The following is a 20,521-nucleotide window of genomic DNA, read 5'->3' on the forward strand; positions in this document are numbered from 1 at the left end:
CCTTTATCCATTCAAAATTTTTTCCACCCAATAATGCCCCATCTTTTTTTTTTTTTTTATAAAAACGGTTTATTTTTTTTTAAATACCTTTAAAATTTTTTACCCCCCCCCCCCCCCCCCCCAAAAAAAAAAAAAAAAAAAACACTTACAGAAACCTTAAAAACCCGACATCATATAATACAACATAGCAATTCACAGTTTGAAACCATTGTATGAAGGGGTTGATCTTAAAAAAGCATTCAAGATTTAACTGAGTGACGAATGCCACCTTCCTAGTTATCAAATAATATGAAATGATCAAGGTGAATCAAGATTGTAAGTAATATGGAGAGTGTGTTTTCAATATTGGACACAGCCGATTGCGCAATGGTCCGTCGGAGAACGCGAGTTTACACAGAGTAAAAGATAAGGGCCTAACTTTTATTATATAGGTGTGATAGGATATCTTTAAACCTATATTCCTTTTTCTAAGGATAAATGAGGGATACCCTCATCATGTAGAATCTAGCGGCTACTTTAAGGGCCAAAGGTACCCGATAGCTTTATTGTGTCTAAATAGTATATCTGATGAGACTAGTAACAAATCGTACGTAGCTTTAAGATCCTGACCTGTAAACCTCTTGAACCTATCTTCATTCTTCTAGGAATTTATGTAAGACGATTAGAATATGCAGTCATGTTTGTACTTCAAACCTCGAGGCGTTTGTACCTAAAATGAAGCCTTGACTTGGCTATACCCAATCTTCTCGGTAGTAAATTGTAAATATACCTCACATGATGTTACAGTAGTTGTAGCGAGCCTTATGATAATTCCACGGGACTGGTGCTAATCTAACATGCTTATCCAACCATAACTACCCTCAGTTAATATTTTGTTAAAGGTAGGTTCAATCGACTAAAATAATTTATGCACAGCACGGAGGAGTGTATGCTGGATATTTACTAAGCTCTATTTCCTAATGGTTTTATTGATATTAACTAAGGAAACATTCAACTAATACTTCGAAGTAAGGTAACTCCTGAAGAGCACTGTTATTTAATGAGGGCCTTGGTTTAATTCGTCCAAAAAGAGAACATATAGCGTCACTGGAATTTATTAAGAATGAGAAGACAGGTATCGATACTAAGCATTTTATTTACTTAGTATCAAATACCTTGGGTACTCAGATAGCTAAAGATGGTAGGAGCATCACTTTATCATGACAAGACTAACAAAATAATGGTCTTAGTAATAACTATGGTATTTTGTATCTTAATTACTTTGGGTTCAATAATATTGCTAAAATTAATTTTTACTATTAAGACCTAATACGGTCATTTTACTAGCAAACGATGCCTGTACGGCAGTTAAATGTTTAGGCAGCTTTTTAAAGCTTAATGTTTCGTTGGGATGGTAAAAATTCCACAGCTTGATTTGCTTACTACTAAAGCTGAGATTTCTTTATGTAACTAACTAGCTTAAATGCCTATTGGAGTTTCACATGTTTGATCTTGGATTAGCCTGGTATTGCGGTCCGTTCCTTTATGCAGGCTGCAACTTGGGGTTTACGGCGGCCGCCCATGATGCAAGATCCCGAGAATGAAACGTGACGGAAAGCACGTTAGATACCAGCTGCGATTCTTGGGCCTAGTGGAAGACTTAAACTATTCAGTTCTGCAGTAAGACTATAATTGCAATCATATAGCATCATGCAAATAACCTTAAGAAAACCCCTCAAAGGGAAAATAACATGAATGAGATGATAGGTACCTAGGTAGTTAATAGACATGGTGCGGTTTGATAGACAACTCACCAACTTGGCAACCCCGCACCGACAACAGCGCAAGCTGCCAATTACTAAGTTGTTGCCTAGCAACCAGCTCGTAGCTGTAAACAGTCAAAGGACTGTCTTGCTAAGTACCAACCTACTACCATGGTACAATATAGAAAAATTTTACATTATTGAAGCTACCTTCACTACATATTGGAAGTTACTGGCTGCTTGGGTATTAGTAAATGGTAATCTACCTAGGAGGTAGATATTTAGGAACTCGTAGCAGTTGATATCCTAGCTCTTAGTCGAAGATCGTAATATGGTAATAGCACTTGACTCGGTAAGAGTGATGAACAATGTCATTCATCGAATGTGACGGACAACCACAAACACGGAAGCGGGGGAGATCCCTGGTGATAGTCGGTTTAGGGGTACATTTGCAAACGAGATGTCTAATCCGCCAATCCGTCTGTCTGGCTGTGATTCGTTATAGTGCTGTATTGATGGTGGGAGTGGAGACTCTGTTAAAATTTGACCTGGCGCGTTTTTGTTGACCGTTATCGTGCAACACGAACCAATTGACAGCATCTAGAAGCGATGTTTTGGAGCGCTGTTTCAACGTTGATTGATTTTCAAGAAGTGGGCGGCTGACCGTTGCGGAGCAGCGGAACCGAGGTAGCAAAGGATATATCTAAATACCTAAGTTTATTATATTATATATGCTTGACTTCGACTTCGAATTCTAGAAAGAAAAAAAAAACCACAAAGTATAAATAAATAAAAAAGCAAGAAAAAAAATACAAGTTGAATATCAGAAGTGAATTGCGACAGAAATATTTTACTTTGGTACAAAAGGCAGACAAGGATAAGAGATGTCAAGTTGTGCACTTGCGGGGGATGCTTAATTAGAAAACATAGAGTTATGCCTGTTGTGAACTTGCGCTATGCCTATAGAGACAATTACACCGCGCTCAGACCTTTCTCTGTTAGCTTCCGAATCTCATTGGCCAATGTATCTTTAGCGTACTATTTAGCGTACTATTCAGCGGACTATGCAATGCAACCACTTCACAAAGTTGTGACCTGTCAAACTGGGTTGATTGAGCAGCTCTGCATCAACAATTCATAAGTAAACATTGGCAGGAGTAAGTGCCAAGATTGAAAGAAAAAGGACTTGCACAAAGACTTCATGAAATTTCATGCCGCCACTTTGTCCGACTCCTCTTTTTGATCATATCCTACATTACATGGACCTACATACATACATAAAAAATACCCTGGACAACCTTTTATCTTTGCATTTGAACGATTGATTCACGATCCGTCAAATATACAAAAGTGGTTTTTATTGTGTTGTTGTTTGCTGCTTCATCTATCCGCATGGAATCTGGGCATTGTATTGTTTGACCTTTACCTTCTTTTCTCTTCTGTCTACGGTACGTTATTTCCGTCATGACCTGTCCCCTGTTCGTCTTAGATGACTCTTGGAACTTGGCAGATTTTTTATTTTCTTTCCTTCCCTATCTTCCAACTTTCTATCGCATACTTTTTATACCTGTCCTTCTTCGTCCATCCCCATCCTTATCATCGTCATGACAATAACAATAATCTAATCTGTAATAGCAACAGCACCTTTTACGACGTTACGATCCTTCATGGCCTTTCCGAGATACCCTCACTTTTCACCACCGTATTCTTTATAATCGCAAGCCCTCCGTTTTCTCAATCGCATTCAACATCAACCCTCTTCCTTTTGGTCGCCATTTCGACAGGTTCACCGCTTGGCGGCTAGACCGTCGCGATGGATCAACCTCCGCCTCCGCCGCCGCATGGCAATATTCCCCGGCCGGCAAATTCCAACTTACCCCCGGGCAAATATGACATATTCATCATACCTCCGCACTCCTCGGGATCCGGTTTCCTCTATCTCCCTTCTTTGAAGCCGAACTTGAACAGCTTCGCCGCGGGATTTGCTAGCGCTCTGGTTCTAGTCGTCCTGGGTCAGACCATGGCACCGGTTTTTCACGTGTGGTGGAGCAGCTTCCAAGGAATGGGGAATATGGGCATGGTGTTATTGGTGATCGCAGTCGGAATTGGGGCATGGTCTCTGGGGAGAACGCAACAAGGGGGTGGTCCGGCGTCGGGGAGAGGTAATGGGAATTCTTGGGGGTACGATCCCGGAGCCGGAGGTTATTCTAGCGGCCCGAGTCCCAACGCTGGACCACCCCCCAATGATGATACACCTCCGCCTCCTCCGCCTCACGCCTCACCGCCGCCGCCTCCTCGGCACGGGCCCGCACCTGGGACTCCCGGCGCGGAGCGGCCCAAACAATCGTGGCAGCAGCATGCGCAAGCCAACGAGCCTAAGGACGCGTCGCCAGAACCGCCACCGGAGCCTCGACGTCGACCACCGCAGGAACCATCGCGAGAACCACCTCGAGAACCACCTCGAGAACCGCCGCGGGAACCGAAGCGAGAGCCGAAGCGAGAACCAAGACGTGAGCCGAAACGACAACCAAAACCGGAGCAGCGACCTGAGCCGCCTCGGGAACCCCGCCGCGAACCACCCCGGGAGCCATCTCCAGAACCTGCGAAAGAGCCCCCACAGGAGCCTCCCAAGCCAAAACCCAGATCAAAACCCAAGGAAGCTCCTAGAGAAGCTGCTCAAGAGGCCCCTAAGGAACTTCCTAAGGAACTGCCTAAGGAGGTTCATAAGGAACATAAGGAATCTTCTAAGGAATCTCCCAAGAAGCCATCCAGAAAGCCCAAGGAGACTCCTCCAGAAATCCCCATAGAGCCCCTTAAAGAGCCCCCCAAGGAACCTCCTAAAGAGCTTCCTAAAGAGCTTCCCAAAGAGCTTCCCAAAGAGCTTCCCAAAGAGCTTCCCAAAGAGCTTCCTGAGGAGACCCCCAAGGAGACCCCCAAGGAGACCCCTAAGGAGACCCCTAAGGAGACTTCTAAAGAGACCTCTAAAGAGACCCCCAGAGATCCACCCAAAGGCGCATGGGAAAAGGCTAGAGAAGAAACACGGCGAAAAGAGGAAGAACGAAAAGCTAGGGAAGAGGAATTAAAAGCGAAGGAGGCTGAAAGGCGCAAGAAGGAGGAACTGGCTAGACGACTAAAGGAGCTACGCGAGAAGGATGCTCGAGAGAAGGCCAGACGCCAACAAGAATCGAAGGAGAAGCAGGAGCGCGAGGCCCGCGAGAAGGAAGAGCGCGAAAGGGAGCAGCGCGAAAGGGAGCAGCAGGAGAAAGAGCGACGGGAGAAGGAACAGAGAGAAGCCAGAATACGGGAAGCTAGGGAACGTATACTGCATGAACGATTGAACCAAGAGAGAGCGCTCCGAGAGAAGCTTGAGAAGGAAGTCAAGGAGAAGGAGGCAATCCGAATCAAGGAGGCGATCGAAGCAGCTAGGCTAAAGGCTATAGCAGAGGCTGCTCGGCTGAGAGAGGAAGAGGCTGCGACGTTGAGAGCGAAGCTGAAAGAAGCGGAGGCTGCCGTGCAGAGAGAAGCCGAAGCTGCTGCCAAGCTGAGAGAAGCTGAGGCCGCCAGGGAAAGAGAAGCCGAGAGGCAAAGAGAGGTTGAGAGGCAGAGGGAATTGGAGGCGGCTCGACAGAGGGAGGAAGCTGCTAGGCTAAGAGAGGCAGAAGAAGCTAGGCTTAGGGAAGTTGAAGCTGCTAGGCTAAGGGAAGCCGAAAGCAGGAGAGGTGCCTACGCCTACTCGTCGGTCGGGGAGAAAACAAACCCCTGGCCGAACGGAAAACCGCCGGTTAGGTCTCCATCTCCTGCCAGATCAAGCCCCCCTAGGCCAAGCCCGAGTACTACGTCTAGTAAGCCTAGTGCTGCATCTACCAAGCAACCGAATCCAGCTCCTAGCACAACCAAGACTTCGAGCGGCGTTAACGAAGAGACTTATTCGTTTCGACCATATGATCAGCCTAAGAACCATACTCGAAGGCGGTCGGGCGAGACAACCTTCACAGAGTCATCGTATGCTCCATCCCATTCAACAGCAAGGACAACGCCGCCACCTTCCGAACACCCGCCTTATCGGACCAACGACCCAGACAAAATCGTCATCAAGGCTGTTTATAGCTTTGTCAACCAATTCTCCAAGACACCAGCTTCTCAACTTATTAGTGGTATGGCACCTGTCACGGACGGTTTAATTCTTCGCATCTCGTCTGCCGGTATCTTCATCGACGACGATGTCCGCAACGAGCCGCAGCGAGATTGGGACGTCAAGGCGTGGACGCTTAAGACGATGGAGATATGGTGCCCGGCACATTGTGTTGTCGAGTCTAACGTCACTCCCAAAGTGACGCCTAAGAGCCGTTTCCGATCTTCAATTCGTGGTGACCCCAAAACCCTGACAGGTGAGGATGCCGAGGCCTGTGTAAACGAGCTACTGCATTCTTGCGGAGACGTGTGCCGTCATGCGCCTCACGGAAGATGGGATCCTGCGTTGTCAAATATTAGTTCGCGACGACGAGGTCTGCACGTCCTGCGCGCCACAATCCGAGATCAGGACGGGAGGAGGCATTTGTTTATTGTTGACGAAGATGAGGGCTGGAAGGTTGCACAGGGCCTGCGAAAACTCTTTCAGGGCACCCAACACCGCCAGCTAGGTATCCAGTGCATGGCAAAGACAGAGGCTCAAGGCATTCTCGACATGTTTGGCTGGTGACTTGGGACAGCATCTATGGGACATTGGGAGATATTTATGGGATATCAACTGGCAGGCGTGCGTGGATACTGGAATGCTACAGATTTGCAGCATTCCACCGGTGCCCTATCTCCACACCGATCTAATTACTATCCCTTCCCTGCAAGCATTAATTCTTCATCCTTTCTATTATGCATGGCGATGCGGGTGCGGTGGCGTATGAGAGGGTGAATTGGTGAATTTATAAAGCACACGATTCACGACTGAGCAAGAGGAACCGCATGTAGAGTTGGAAATTGCCACCAATTGGACAGATAGCCTTAAATATACCATCACTGCAAGTTTAAGACATTGGAACGCGTAATATAGCTTGTGCGAATTTACTTTGACTAAAAATATAGTACATGTCTTTGAAGTTATTTATGCAAGAGGCAAGCATCCCTAACTAGGTATTATTATTATCATAGCTAAGACAGGTGGATAGTGAGACAAGTTGACAAGGCTATAATTGCGACGGTTTAACCAATCCCAGATAGAGAAATGATAGCTAAAACTAGAATAAAGCTTACTGAGTTAGGGATTTAATTCAAAATAATCGTGAGCCTCATGAGTGTGTACTTTGGGTCATAGCCTGAGTGCTCTTCAGGTTGCTCATGGCGGGCATTAGCTCACGAATCTATTGAAGTAGAAGATGACTATTTGCAACGCTTAGCTGAAGCCAACATGTACTCGAGGCGCGCAATAGGAAATGTAACTACGTAATAATAAACGTAACTAGAAGAACAGTAAATAATCTTATATCTCTTAGTTCTTCACTATCTCAGCCAGTTACGAGATAAGACAATGTTCTTTACGGAACATTAAGAGGCAGTTAAATATGGGTCGGGTTTCTTCGTTGATAAGTGCGAATTCGTCCGTAACCCTTGCATCGTCAATATTATGTCCGATAACCCATCGCAAATCCTTCTCGAAAATAAAATATCCGGAATACACGCCAGAATATACACTAGAACGCACTAGAAAATATACAGAGGGTGAAGAGTTCAACCCGAGTCAGGAGACGCGTTGCTGTGTTTAGGTGCGAGAGACGGCCCTAAGCGGGCGTAAGCGGGAATGACGGAGGTAATAGGCTTTTGGGCGACCAAGTAAATCTCCTTCGGTGATATGCTACTTTATTAAATATATAATCATTGGTCTCATCTGTACAGTACTGAGTTTCGTTAGTATTATAGCTAGCTTCAATATCCTAAGTAGCGGAATTCATCTTTATCCTACGATCTGAGTCAAGCCGCTTCAGCAGCCCGCAAGAAGACGAGAGCTACACTTCAGTCAACCATCAACACAACATAGTATGGGGCGTCTTCTCCCAAATCTATCCATACCCAGAACCGCTAAAGCAACTAGAAACATCCTCGTAGCAAGTCGACGCCTTAGCTGGTACCCTCCGCGATCAACTGCTCGATTCTTCGCCACGAAAGGTTCCCAGCATAGTTCCAGCAATAACAAAACACTACGTTCATCAGTCGGTATGCCTTTGAATGTCTTGATTATAGGCGCTGGTGTTGCTGGTCCGGCCCTTGCAATATTTTTACAAAAGTCTGATCCCAATCACAAGGTCACCATCATAGAGCGATTTCCCTCGCTACGCGTGGCAGGTCAGCAAATTGACATTAAGAACCAAGGCGTTGATGTCCTAAAGAAGATGGGAATCTTCGATGCGATCAAAAAAGCGTGTGTTGACGAAACCGGTCTTGAGGTCATAGATTCGAGTGGACGACGGAAGGCGCTTGTGGGCATCAACCCTACTGGCCAAAGCCGTCGCACTTTGACATCCGAGTTTGAGATCATGCGTGGTGACATGGTTAGAGTCCTATATGACGCGAGTATCAAGCAGAATGAACAAGTGAAGCAGCTTGGGGGAAAAGGGGGTCTGACATACGAATTCGGTCAAGAAGTTACAGAATTCACACAGACTGATAACGGGGTAGATGTTACCTTTTCTAACGGACAGAAGCAGAACTACGACCTGGTGATAGCGGCAGATGGCCAAGCATCGCGTACCAGGCGCATGGCTTTTGGTCAGAAAGCTAACGACGAAGCCTTCAAGTCTATCGGAGTCCACGCCGCCTACTACAGCATCCCGCGTAGCGAAGACGAGGGTACGCTTGCAAGGGTTTATAACGCGCCGGGAAGAAGAATGCTATTTACCAGAACGAGTGGCAGACCGGTGACGCAGGTCCTGCTCTTCACCATGGCGGACTCAGATAATCTGAGAAAGTCGTACAAAGAATCAGTCGACAAGCAGAAGGAAGCTTTTACGGAGACCTTCAAGGGCGCCGGTTGGCAGACCGATCGATTGCTAAACGGTATGAAGACAACAGCAGACTTTTGGGCGCACGAGTTAGCCCAGATCAAAATGAAGCAGCTGTACAAGGGCCGAGTTGCGCTGCTCGGAGACGCAGGCTATTGCCCAACTCCATTCACGGGAATGGGGACAACAGGGTGTCTCATCGGCGCTTATGTCCTCGCGGGAGAATTGGCACGACACGACAACGACGTGCCCAGCGCGTTAAAAGCGTATGATACGGTGGTACGGCCCGGGATTGACGAGATCCAGAAACTTCCCACCGAGCTCATGAGTGTTTTTTTCCCGTCTTCCAAGCTGGGCATTTGGATCCTGCGAAACGCGATGTGGGCGGTGTCTAAGATCGAACCTCTAACTTACAGACCAAAGCCGGAGGGGGATTACGTTTGGCGTCTACCGGAGTATCCCGAGCTTAAGCTATAGTTTACCACATATCTGGTAGTGTGGCTGGAGCTAGATTTGGAGTGAGAAGTGCCGTTTAAAGAGATATGTGTAGACGACATGTGCTAGTAGCATAACACCGGTGGTTTGAAGGATGAACCGTATATTTTAGTAGGGTAGTCTGGTTTGCTGTTTCATAGTTGTATTCATTTTATACGATTTTAGTATATCCTCTTCGTGTCTCAAGGCGTGGCATTAATTCGTAGATATTTTGAATTACACCTGCGTATTCTTCGTAATACCAGTATTATAACAGAGGTAAATGATTAATTCTCACATTGGCAATCATATAAGCTCTACATATTCCCCAGGAACCTATCTAAGTAACGTGAAAGGCTTCTCACAAACTTACTCGTTCCGCAATAATATTTGTCGTTAATTGATGAAAGGGCTAGGCCTCGGGATAAATAAGTTGTCATATGCAGCTACAGTAGGATTACATGTCACGTACCCATTCCTCGGGTTTTTAAACCTGTAGGATTAATTGACGGTAGTTAAGGATGCGGTGTTGCTCAAATAATGTTGCATGGATCCAGAGATTCGCTATAAAGATAATACGATAGTATTATGAAACCAGAGTGACCATTTAGTCTTCCCTGCAATATAGCTAGAAGACTTGGAAACAGATTATCGGGTCTGTTATATATGGTATATGGTACGCCCACCAATAATAGCCGGGAGTCATAGAGGATGAGAGCCTGGTCTGTTTATATTTTTATTTTTTGCCTAGGCATTTAGGTAGGTAGGTAAATTATTATCAAGTAACATGTCAGGTCAGAATTACATTACCAGAACTAGCGTTCAGGATGCCTATCTACGCTGTAAAATATTGCAAACTAACGGGAAATTCTGGTTATGTTGCAGGGAGGAATATAGTTATATTGATTTCGTAACACCGCTGAGTAGAAACAACGAAGGATGTGAGTCTCATAACTTTTGTTGCCCTTGCAGTGTTTTATTCCGTACACCTCTGAAAATCGATACCCAGGCATCACGGCACTTCCTCGTCATACACTTAATATTAGGCTGGCCTTGAGATTGTAACCTCTCAATAATTGTAGCGGCTAGAGCGCCTCCTATTCGCCACAAGAATTTGTCATGCTATATGAGGCGGTGCCAGTATTCTTGGCCATTCCGGGGATATAGGAGCAAGGGGGGAGAAAGAACGACAAAACTGTATATGCTATCTATCCGAGTGGGCAAACTTTCCTGATCCGGTAGATTTATAATTGCTTATAGGCTCTGTAGTATATTAAATCTCATATACGCCTACACGTGCGCGATTCACCTGTCTCGATACTATCACCCAGGGAATGTTCGGGCAGATAGTTGCATTACTAGTTTTGCTAGGATGATATAAATAAGTTTGTAAAGGGGGTTTCGGCATATGCTGAGATGCGTCTACGCCCGGATGGTCTAAGGAAGCTTGCCCCATCCTATCTAGAAGGGGTCTTCGCGCTATGCTGGCCTGAAGTTCAATGACGTTGGACTGCTTAGACGAAGGCTTGATTCAGCCACTGGAACACTACCGAGTCCTTTGCCCCCGCTTAATATGTCGGAATAGGAAATGTGTCTGCCACAGGTAATTTGAGCTTGCCATCAGATTTGCTGCCAGGCCCTGACCCTTAGACTCTGGGGTTATATTAACCGGCAAGGCTTCGTCGAGCGGCATTTGCATTGCCATAACTGCCCAACTAACAACTACGGAGCCCTACCACTCCGTCCGCCTTGGCTTTACCCGGAGAACCACGAATTACGCCGTCTCGGCGAAGAATAAAAGCATGAAGGCCTGCTCGCTCCCACCGACTGGCTGTCTTGATCTTTCTGCTTTCTCTAAGTAAATTTTCGTATTCTAAGCCAAAATGCTGCTTAAATCTCTTCTGCCCGCCGCGGCAGCCGTCCACATGGCTGCTGCGCAGGAGCTTATGCGCTTCGGATGCTCCCAGCTTACTATCGACAGGATCGATCCGCTGGTAGAGCCGGGTAATATGCCCTCGGCACACATGCACCAAATCATCGGCGGAAATTCTCTTAACGCTTCCATGAAACCTGTCGATCATGATCCGCCTAAGGTCTCCACTTGTACTAGTTGTACCTATTCCGAAGACTTTTCCAACTATTGGACCGCCAACCTCTATTTCCGGGCTCGCAACGGCACCTATAAGAGAGTACCGCAGTTTGCTAACCTAGGACTTAATGTTAAGGCCGGCATGACTATCTATTACATTCGTGGTTATCAGCCGAGTGCTAAAGTGACTGCATTCCCGCCGGTAAGTGGGTTCTGAAAGTTCTGAAAAGTTTTCGCTTATTTTGGTCAGGGCTTCCGGATGCTGGTCGGCGACCCGATGAACAGACAAGCTAGCACAATGCAGAAGGGCCTCTGCTACCGGTGTGAAGCTAACCTTGAGCAAAATCCATTTGGGGGGTAAGCTGAATGAACCGAAACGAAGGCGCTTGCTGACTTATTATAGCGCCCCTTGCACAGGTTCAGACACGCAAGCGTTCCCCAAGGAGCCATGCGGCGGAGGATGGCGAGTATCTGTGCATTTCCCATCATGCTGGGACGGCAAGAACCTAGATTCGCCTGACCACAAGTCCCATATAGCATACCCTGCTTCGGGGACGTTTGAGAGCGGCGGTGCTTGTCCCTCAACTCACCCGGTCAAGATCCCGCAGATCATGTATGAGATCATGTTCGACACGCGTGCTTTCAACAACAAGGCCGAGTGGCCTGCAGATGGTTCTCAGCCTTTTGTGTGGAGCATGAACGACACCACGGGATACGGCCTGCACGGCGATTATCTGTTCGGCTGGAAAGGTGATGCGCTCCAGAGGGCTATGGATGGAAAGTGCTCCGGCGACCGCTGCTCGCCGCTCCAGAGGCAAACGGACCAGGCTGCCATAGACTGCGTCAAGTCACAAAGTGTCAAGGAAGATATTGGTGACGACTGTAAGTGGTCTAGGTCTTCCTATTTTCATATAAGACAGATGCTGATCTTCTTTCTTAGGGCTCACCGGTCTCCCTGGCTGGTAGATTATCTTTTATTAAAGATATTCGGCCATATATGTGATGTCGTTCTGCTCGGCGGCATGAGAAGAAGAGGTATTGCTGTATAAGACTGGAATTATATGCGTTACATAGGTACTTGGTACTTAGATAACCTACCTATGTATTGAATTGAAGGTGTGGCGTTATAATATGTACATGCCCGTAGGTTGCAGGTGTGGGTCCAAGCTAGCGGACCGGAAACCTTATGTTTAAATTCGGCTTCACAGTGCAATTCATTGTTTGTCGGCACCTTCGTCAATCATAGGTACCTAGTATTCATCTCCCACCTAACTACCTACCTAGGTACCTACCTACCCAATTTCAGTTCATTATATGTCAAGTCTACCTTGGTTACCTAGGGGAATCTTTTCTTAGGTACATTTCAATACATTAATCTCGTAAACTCACGTATTACACCGATTTATCGAGGGTCGTAATCTATAACTAATAACTAGTCCAATAATTAATATTATAGATTATATACAAGAATATTTGCATCTGGCTAACTATTAATTATGTTAACTAGGTTAGGTACCCAGGTATTCAACCCTCTGTTGACATCCCCTGACCAGAATTTATATTTCATGTGTCACTATGTCCTATGATAGCGGAGCGCTTAAGGGCAACTTGCGACTGCTGGGACCGACGAATACGGTCTTGGCGGAGCTGGTAATGACCCAGTTCTGAGATTCGACATCCCAGTTGCTAACATCACGTCGCGTTAAGGTTGCCGTAAAAACCTCGGTGCAGCCCGGTTCGATTTGAATCCGATCAAAGCCGCGGAGGACTACTGGCGCATCATCCTCTCCGCCAAGGGAAACGTAGAGCTGCGGGATCTCGTCGCCCACCACGCTGCCAGTATTGGTAATTTTAGCGGTTACCGTATACAGAGTGTCGAATAATCCGCTGTTACCACCTGACTGATCCGTAAGGCCTGGTCCGGCAGGGTCGAGGCTTTGTGCTGCAGATTCTATAGCTCCTGGAGGAAGGAACTCTTCTGCAGTCTTGCCGAAATCGGGATCCATGGATGCATCCTTGAGCGATGACGTCGTGTTCACGTACGGATAAATGTACTGCCATATATAAGGGAAGGAGGATTCTGGGAAGACGTAGTCTTCAAGCTCTGTTGAGTAGTTGCCGAAGGTTGGGGCTTCAGCACTTTTGCCTGTTGTGGGTTTATACTCCTCGACGTTGGCCTTCTCGACTTGGATATCCGAGTACTCGAACGTCGTGTACGACAATCCAAATCCGAACTCGAAGATAGGATCAATCTTAGCACGATCTAAGGCCCGATAGTCGATAAATATACCCTCGGTATAGTCTTGCTGCGGTGCGTCGTTGCCGTTGTTAGGCTCATATAGGACTTCAGCACCATAGTCTTCTCGACTCTTAGCCCACGTGAAGGGGGTTCGGGCAGCAGGATTGACTCTCCCATATAGCACGTCCACAATTGAGCGACCGCTTTCTTGACCGGGTAAACCAGCCCATAAGATAGCAGTAACATTGGGTGAATCGTACCAGTCCGATACAAGCGTAGGTCCAACCGAATGTATAATAACCACAGTATTATTGCACAAGGAGGAAACATTTTTAATGAGCTCATCGCCGTTGCCCCAAAGCGTTAAGTTGCTTCGGTCCCCCTCATTGCCATCAACACTAATATAACCTTCGCCGGAATCAGCATTGACAAATACTAGGGCGGTAGCCCCTTCTTGCTTGACTAAAGTTTCGATCGTTGTCGACGCGGAATTATCCAAAATAGCTTCGATGCGGGTATGGTCTTCGAGAGCTTGTGCCTGCAACGCGTCGATAGGAGTGATGAGGTAAGGAAAGTCGGCGGATCCCGAACCCCATCCCATTGCGAGAGTTCCTTTATTACAGCCTCGATCAGAGCAGCCGTTCGGACCCAACGGGTTAGGACCGGCATCCTCCCCGATGACGGCGAGAAACTTGGGCTTCTTTAGCGGGAGAGCACCGTTGTTCTTGAGCAGTACGGTTGACTTGGCAGCTATCTCCCGGATAAGATCTCCATGATCTTCCTGGGCGTCTACGTGCCAGTTGATTTGCTGATGACCCTCGTTGGCGGCGAAATGGATAGGCCCGAAGGTATCCCGAGTCCACGAATCAAAGTTGATTGGGATCTGGTCTAACGTCCTACCGACCTTGAAGTAAGCCGCCATAATCCTCATCGCCATGTCGTCAATTCGGTACTGAGGTAATGTTCCATTTAGCACCGCAAGAGTAAGATTCGTGCCCCAGAAACTAAATCCGGAGTTGAAGATGGTGTCTCCGGGCATTGTCATGTCAAGCCCGGCTACGGCGCTGGCCACGCCAGTGTGCTGCGCCTGCCAGTCTGACATGACAAATCCTTGGAATCCCAATTCACTCTTGAGGAGGCCATTTAAGGCCTTGGAGCTATGGAAAAACGCGTTAGCACGGAAACAAAATCGCGACCAACTGCTTGGCACCTACTTTTGACAAGAATATGAATTATTGATTTGCGTGTACGCGCACATAATAGAACCGACGCCGGCCCGGACCGCGTCCGCGAATGGCCATAAATACAATTCATGCATTGTCTTGTCGTCGATGTTTGATGATAGACTTTCGGAAATGTTGTATCCACGTTGCTGAGACTCCCCGGTTTGTCTAAAATGCTCTGCACTCTGTATTAGCAACTACAATTCAAAAAGAGCCATCTAATCCTTCTAACCTTGCTCGTTACCGATATAGTGCTTAGCGCAAGCAATCACGCCGGCATCTTGAATTCCCTTGACGGTCTCGGCTATTGAGACGCCGGTCAGATATGGATCGGGGGAAAATCCTTCCCAGTTACGTCCGCCCTCCGGCGTTCGCCCGATAGGTCCAGCCACTGGCCCTAGAAGTACGTCGACGCCTTTGATTTTATTCTCTTCGCCCATTGCCTTGCCTCGTCGGTAGATAAGGTCTCTGTCAAACGAAGCCGCCACAGTTTGACCAGACGTGAAGGCTGAGACATAGTCCGCAAGACGAACGCCCAAGGGAGAGTCTTGCATACAAAGACTACGAAAGCCTAGTCTAGGAATAGAACCAACTTGGCCGACACATTGCTCCCCTTGCCAACTAGATTTTGTCAGCCGATACGGCTTTGTGAATACTCAGAATGCAAATACTTACCCGACACCGGTTGTTAAATTGACCTTCTCTGCTAGCGTAAGCTGGGAGACAAATTCCCTAGCTTTGGCATAAGCATCTTCCCATCCTTGCGCAGTAGGGTTCATCCAAGGCGAAGGATAGTGCGGCTCGGAGGAGGCGAGATCTCGCTTTTCGACCTGAGAATAGTCAGATATTACGAATTGCAAAATCGGCAATATTTGCGCCAAAGATCTGTGGAGCTGCATGGTGAAAAAAGCCTTGGCTTAACTGTGATCAGATCACGACATCAGAGAACATAAGATTTTGAATTCAAGCTGCTTCGTATGCGATACGACTGACGCGAAAGAATCTAGATCTCGATGCTAAATTGATGGGGTAAAACTCCGATAAACTCCAGGACAGTCTTCTCGGTACTATGGAAGAAGACGCCTGAGGGAAATACAGGAGGATGTATGGATGGGATGACTAACCGCATTTGCTGCTGTATACCTGGTCACCGCCAATAAGGCAACCCACGAAGTACAACGCATCGTGACTATCATACGGTAGTAACGTTCGTATGAAGTTCGTTCTATCCGATGAGAAGACAAGGCAAGGTCGGAGAGGGATACACCACCAAAGGATAATAATAAAAATCGAGCACAGGTCTCCCTATTAATAATTTTGAAAGTTGTTGCTACCCCTGTACAGCCGCGGATCAAGTGATCAGCAATTTGCATGCGACTGATCAAGGAGGAGAGAGATTGGACTCTCGATATTCCTTGTAGTCGGCATAACTCTCCACGCTGCAAGGTTACGGCGGACCCACGAAGACCAGGGTTCTCCGCTTGGAGCTTGGGAGGCAGGGAGGGCCAGCTAATGATCCGATTCGAGATGGGAAGCTAAACTAGACGGGACGAATCGAGTTACTACTGGCGTACATTAGACAAGAAGAGGCGGCGTTATCATAATAAACGCTACGTAGCTAAGAAACACGCGTCATAACAATCGGCGAGACTTCCCAAGAACGGGTAGTAGTACATCTTAACAAAGCATTAATGGGCAGTTAAAGACAAGGAAGATCACTGGGAAATCCCTACAACTGTCGTCCCGAAGGATTATGACGCATTGACTAATTAAAGACATAAGGTACATCTTTACATATGTATGTATAAAGCGTCGAGGGAAGATCTTCAGGGGAAGTCGGGTTATTGACATAATTAATGTCTCTTATAGCATTTATTATAAATTATAATACAGGATAAACGCGTACGGATAGTCTTGTATAAAAGATGTACTATTATATAGACTATGCACGTATATTGACAAGCACTATGAAATGAAGTCGTATGTGCCTCCTATTCTTGAGCTATATACATTCATAGGTACATAGGAGGTATATATTACCTGGGTACACTTATGTAGGTACCTAAAATTGCACTGTAATTTAGGGTGCTAGGGTGCCAAGGTGCCGGGACTTTCCTTGTAACGCTGCTCCACATACCATCCGTTCTGCCGTTGTGTTAACATAAACAAAACACCTATCTCTCTCTCTACCTAGGTACCTTAGCTATACTGCTTTCTTTAACTCTTTAGATAGGTACCTATAGCAAATAGTTGAAAACACCTCCACAACAAACAGCTCTTATAACAACAAATATCCAATTCTATGTTCATCCACCCGCAATACTCCAATACCTACCAACCTCTCAATCCAAAATGTCTCCTCTATTAACAGCATCAACAGCAGTCAATTCGGCCCTTTTCTTAGGTAGCATGCAGCCCGCTTCTGATTTCTTCGGATACGAATGGAAAACTACTTCCCCAGCCGGGTGACGGTGTCTCTTTTGGGGAAGCTCGAGGTTGCGTGCGGGGAATGCCCCAGTCTTTTAGGTAATTATGCGGGGTAGCCAAGGTTATCCTCGGTGGAATAAGCCCCTGGCTTACATACATAGGTACATACTACCTAGGTATGTACCTATGTAGTATAGCCAGAGCAGGCTTTGGATTTTGTGTTATTGAATTTTGTGTTATTGCCGTGTTGCTTCGTGAGGTCATAGCTAACGAGATTCTCGCATACGCTTCTTCACAGCCTCATACTTGGTTTGGTATTCAGAATTCAGACTTGCTTACGTATTTTAATAAGCGACATCTTGGAATAGAAATAATATAAATTGTGTTACCTACCTACGTATTATATGCAATCAGTCACGTGTACCCCGGTATCAACGACCTAGGTGTATATAATAGTATGTGGATCACTTGAGGTAATAATTACGAGTTGTGGTTAGGTAATCGGAGAAATCACTTCATACCTACCTAGGTAGACACCTGGTTTAACTGATTAGGCACTATAGGAAGCACACTTAGTAGGGTTAGATCTGTGTCGAACTGCCTAAGTATTGGTATCGTAATAAATGACATATTATATCTGATGTTATATCTGCTAGATCTTGGACACTAAAGTCTAGAAATCAAAATTATATATCAAAATTAGATACAAGTTTTACCTCGGCCCCTGAGCTCGACCCAAATTCCTCTACTCTCACGCGACGTTTAAGATCTGTCCGCGTTGATATAGTCCCCAGCTCTTTTCCGTTCAAAAGTCAATGTCTGGATAATGAATTCCTGGCTATTGGTATCACCCCCGCCATTGCCTTGAGAAGGCCTCCATCGAATCGCTGTTGAACTCTGCGCTTCGGTACCTCGAGGTACGTTATAAACCTCAAACCAGTCTTGATGCTCATACTTGTAAGACTGAGCACCACGCCATCGGATTAGTTCTTCTTTACCATCCCACACAAGGTGGAATCCGTCTTCTAGCGGGAACGTCCACAATTTAGCACACTGCACGACTTGATCTAGCTGATCCTTCTTGCATGAAAACGTCTCCAGAACAAGCTCGAGCGTTGTGAGGTCTGGCCAATACTCTCTTATCTGAGAGCCCCAGCGGCCCTGCTTTTCAAAATCGTCCAGTTGGAAGTCAGGCTCGTTACCTGCTTTCCGCGCTTCATACCCTCTCATCATGGCTAAGTAGTTGGCAGGTCTCTTCCAGAGGTTTGTGACATTAATCATAGGTTCTAGACGGAGTCTCTCCGAAGGAGATACTTCATCCCCCCCGGGCATACTCTCCCAACCCCACCAGTCGGTGCGAGACATGCGGATAGATAAACGAGTAATTTTTCTACCGACAAGTGGGTTCGGTAGAGATGACAGTTGGCTACTATATTCTTCCTTCGAGTCGGCCTCGCTAGTGCTTCTGTTAGGCTCAGTAGGCGACACAAAACATGCGTAACCTGTAACTGCGTAGCCTCTACTCTCATACCCGTGGTGCCGACCTATCGTTCCGACCAGACGAGACACTCGCTCGAGTCCACCTGATATTCGCGTCAGCAGCTGAATTAGAATACGCATCCTTCAACGGACAATGCCGAGGTATTCAGGACTAAACTCACCACCTTCCAAGTTTATCTGCTGCAGTGTCGTCTCAACGGATGATATATTCGCAAATTGCCAGAATCTTAGCTTCCTGCATAGAAATTGATTTTCCGTCGTGCGCATGAGCGGGGTACCCGGAGGAACATCGTTGTCGTCGCCGTGGAATACCATTATGGGGTTGACTTGAAAGGGCGTAAGAAAGGCTTCGACGTATACGGCCCGGCACGTTAGAAGCAACTGAACAGCTACCCGTAGCGGGGCAGCTTGCCCGGGCCTAGCATAGGGCTTCCGGATATCGTAGAGACAATCGAGATCTTCGTACCGCGTTAGAGAGAAGCGCCAAATCAGGTCGCGCAGCTCTCTGGGGAGCTTTCTAAAGAGAGGGGATTGCAACTGAGAGTCAATCGAGTCCGGATGGTCGAGAATCTCACAAGCGAGCGGCACCCTCTGCTCCATCTTGCGGCGCGCAGGATCAATTGGCACGGACGCTGGCGGTGGCGTTTCGTCTAGCGTCCTCTTCCGGTAGGTTTTCAGAAACTGGCTGACTCCTCGTACCATGATTGATTCAATATTTCGAGAAGCTATTTGAAACAAATTCAATGAAACTATACGCTTCTGGATAGGGTTTTATCTTGGACAAGATATCAAGGCATCAGCCTGCTGCCTGTTGCCTGCTAAGGTAGATAGGATTAATAGGGTGCATCAGTTCAAGCCAGGAACACCTGAGGCGGGGAATCCCCGGCTACTACGAACCAATCTTCTTTTTACTCTAAAGGAAATAATACGTCAGCCGCAGCTAAATGGATAGGTTGGTATTTATAGCAACAGGTCTTAACGAGTGTCAGTATTCTTACGTTCTCGGTCTTTGATCGAGATTAAGAGAAAAGTGTAAGAACACGACAATTACTGGAGTAAATACTTTAGGTTAATTCCTCTCCTGCCGTATAAGCTATATCATAATGCTAGCCCAACGATGTTTTTCAACGACCTTAGGTACCTACCTACATAGCTGTAAAACGGACCTTAAATGGATCTATAATCCTTAATACATTTACCTCTTGGAAATGGGGACTTGTGAAGCCAGTGAATATAATTATTTCAATACACACACACACCGTACTGTACAGTCCATCCGCAGCCAAACAGCCTGATAGGCGGGATGAAAATAACGAACACGTAGGAGAGGGTGATATCGATGAAAAACAACCTATGAATCCTTAAAAGGGGGTGCTTATCATGATGGCTTAGACCATCCGAATCCTTTTATAAGTTTCTCTTGCGCCTAGTGATATAGCATATAATGAATGATGTATTGGCTTGTCCATCCAAAAGAGATAATAGGGGTTACTGATATAAAGAGTATAGACTACAATATGAAATAAAAAATAACAAAACACGATCACAGCCAAGCAGTACTAATCGAAATCTAGTTCCATCAATTAACTAAACAGGGCAGTAATGAAAAACATTTGGCTTTTGATTCAGTCAACACATATTCCTCTACACACCGTCGTTGTCGTATTAACTAAATTTATTCTGTTTTCATTCTTTAAATTACTCAAGTAATTCCTATTTTCATCGCATGCTACGCTCAAGTTTATCCCTTCTTCGAAATGTGCGGTTCCGGCTATGACCTTCCAATAACCGCTGAGGGCATCTACGTGCTGCGTGAGCGTGAATATGAGGTCCACCGT

At 46.4% G+C, this 20,521-nt stretch overlaps 5 protein-coding genes across 5 annotated transcripts; 3 read left to right on the forward strand and 2 right to left on the reverse strand.

The window, feature by feature from the left end:
* The first annotated feature begins 3,342 nt into the window (after positions 1–3,342).
* F4813DRAFT_174518 (uncharacterized protein) lies at positions 3,343–6,778 on the forward strand. Its single transcript, XM_049239227.1, has one exon. It carries the CDS (start codon positions 3,556–3,558, stop codon positions 6,439–6,441), a length of 2,886 nt encoding a protein of 961 aa, XP_049103794.1. The 5' UTR covers positions 3,343–3,555; the 3' UTR covers positions 6,442–6,778.
* A 583-nt stretch (positions 6,779–7,361) lies between these two features.
* On the forward strand, positions 7,362–9,377 carry F4813DRAFT_345899 (FAD/NAD(P)-binding domain-containing protein). Its single transcript, XM_049241803.1, has 3 exons — positions 7,362–7,565; positions 7,645–7,769; positions 7,825–9,377. Exon 3 carries the CDS (start codon positions 7,949–7,951, stop codon positions 9,206–9,208), a length of 1,260 nt encoding a protein of 419 aa, XP_049103795.1. The 5' UTR covers positions 7,362–7,565; positions 7,645–7,769; positions 7,825–7,948; the 3' UTR covers positions 9,209–9,377.
* Positions 9,378–10,881: 1,504 nt separating this feature from the next.
* Positions 10,882–12,588, forward strand: F4813DRAFT_345901 (uncharacterized protein). The gene is made up of 4 exons (XM_049241804.1): positions 10,882–11,496; positions 11,545–11,651; positions 11,698–12,176; positions 12,235–12,588. Exons 1-4 carry the CDS (start codon positions 11,089–11,091, stop codon positions 12,258–12,260), a joined length of 1,020 nt encoding a protein of 339 aa, XP_049103796.1. The 5' UTR covers positions 10,882–11,088; the 3' UTR covers positions 12,261–12,588.
* On the reverse strand, positions 12,527–15,903 carry F4813DRAFT_345902 (glycoside hydrolase family 3 protein). The gene is made up of 5 exons (XM_049241805.1): positions 15,881–15,903; positions 15,432–15,677; positions 14,989–15,377; positions 14,748–14,934; positions 12,527–14,690 (listed from the first exon to the last, which is right to left on the reverse strand). Exons 2-5 carry the CDS (start codon positions 15,653–15,655, stop codon positions 12,875–12,877), a joined length of 2,616 nt encoding a protein of 871 aa, XP_049103797.1. The 5' UTR covers positions 15,656–15,677; positions 15,881–15,903; the 3' UTR covers positions 12,527–12,874.
* Positions 15,904–17,796: 1,893 nt separating this feature from the next.
* Positions 17,797–19,735, reverse strand: F4813DRAFT_345905 (uncharacterized protein). The gene is made up of 2 exons (XM_049241806.1): positions 18,845–19,735; positions 17,797–18,766 (listed from the first exon to the last, which is right to left on the reverse strand). The coding sequence occupies exons 1-2, from the start codon at positions 19,383–19,385 to the stop codon at positions 17,946–17,948; spliced, it is 1,362 nt and encodes a 453-aa protein (XP_049103798.1). The 5' UTR covers positions 19,386–19,735; the 3' UTR covers positions 17,797–17,945.
* Between the last annotated feature and the right edge of the window lie 786 nt (positions 19,736–20,521).

This window comes from Daldinia decipiens (genome assembly GCF_022478715.1).
Source record: "Daldinia decipiens strain CBS 113046 unplaced genomic scaffold F4813scaffold_3, whole genome shotgun sequence".
Taxonomy (NCBI): Eukaryota; Fungi; Ascomycota; class Sordariomycetes; order Xylariales; family Hypoxylaceae; genus Daldinia; species Daldinia decipiens.

Bases quoted from the DNA above. Each gene is read 5' to 3' on its own strand.
- F4813DRAFT_174518 (XM_049239227.1), top strand. From the start codon at position 3,556: ATGGATCAACCTCCGCCTCCGCCGCCGCATGGCAATATTCCCCGGCCG.
- F4813DRAFT_345899 (XM_049241803.1), top strand. From the start codon at position 7,949: ATGCCTTTGAATGTCTTGATTATAGGCGCTGGTGTTGCTGGTCCGGCC.
- F4813DRAFT_345901 (XM_049241804.1), top strand. From the start codon at position 11,089: ATGCTGCTTAAATCTCTTCTGCCCGCCGCGGCAGCCGTCCACATGGCT. The intron at 11,497-11,544 runs GTAAGTGGGTTC...TATTTTGGTCAG, and splicing joins AAGTGACTGCATTCCCGCCG to GGCTTCCGGATGCTGGTCGG. The intron at 11,652-11,697 runs GTAAGCTGAATG...GACTTATTATAG, and splicing joins GAGCAAAATCCATTTGGGGG to CGCCCCTTGCACAGGTTCAG.
- F4813DRAFT_345902 (XM_049241805.1), bottom strand. From the start codon at position 15,655: ATGCAGCTCCACAGATCTTTGGCGCAAATATTGCCGATTTTGCAATTC. The intron at 14,935-14,988 runs GTTAGAAGGATT...TACAGAGTGCAG, and splicing joins CTATATCGGTAACGAGCAAG to AGCATTTTAGACAAACCGGG. The intron at 14,691-14,747 runs GTAGGTGCCAAG...GTTTTTCCATAG, and splicing joins AATTCATATTCTTGTCAAAA to CTCCAAGGCCTTAAATGGCC.
- F4813DRAFT_345905 (XM_049241806.1), bottom strand. From the start codon at position 19,385: ATGGTACGAGGAGTCAGCCAGTTTCTGAAAACCTACCGGAAGAGGACG. The intron at 18,767-18,844 runs GTGAGTTTAGTC...CGCGAATATCAG, and splicing joins GCAGATAAACTTGGAAGGTG to GTGGACTCGAGCGAGTGTCT.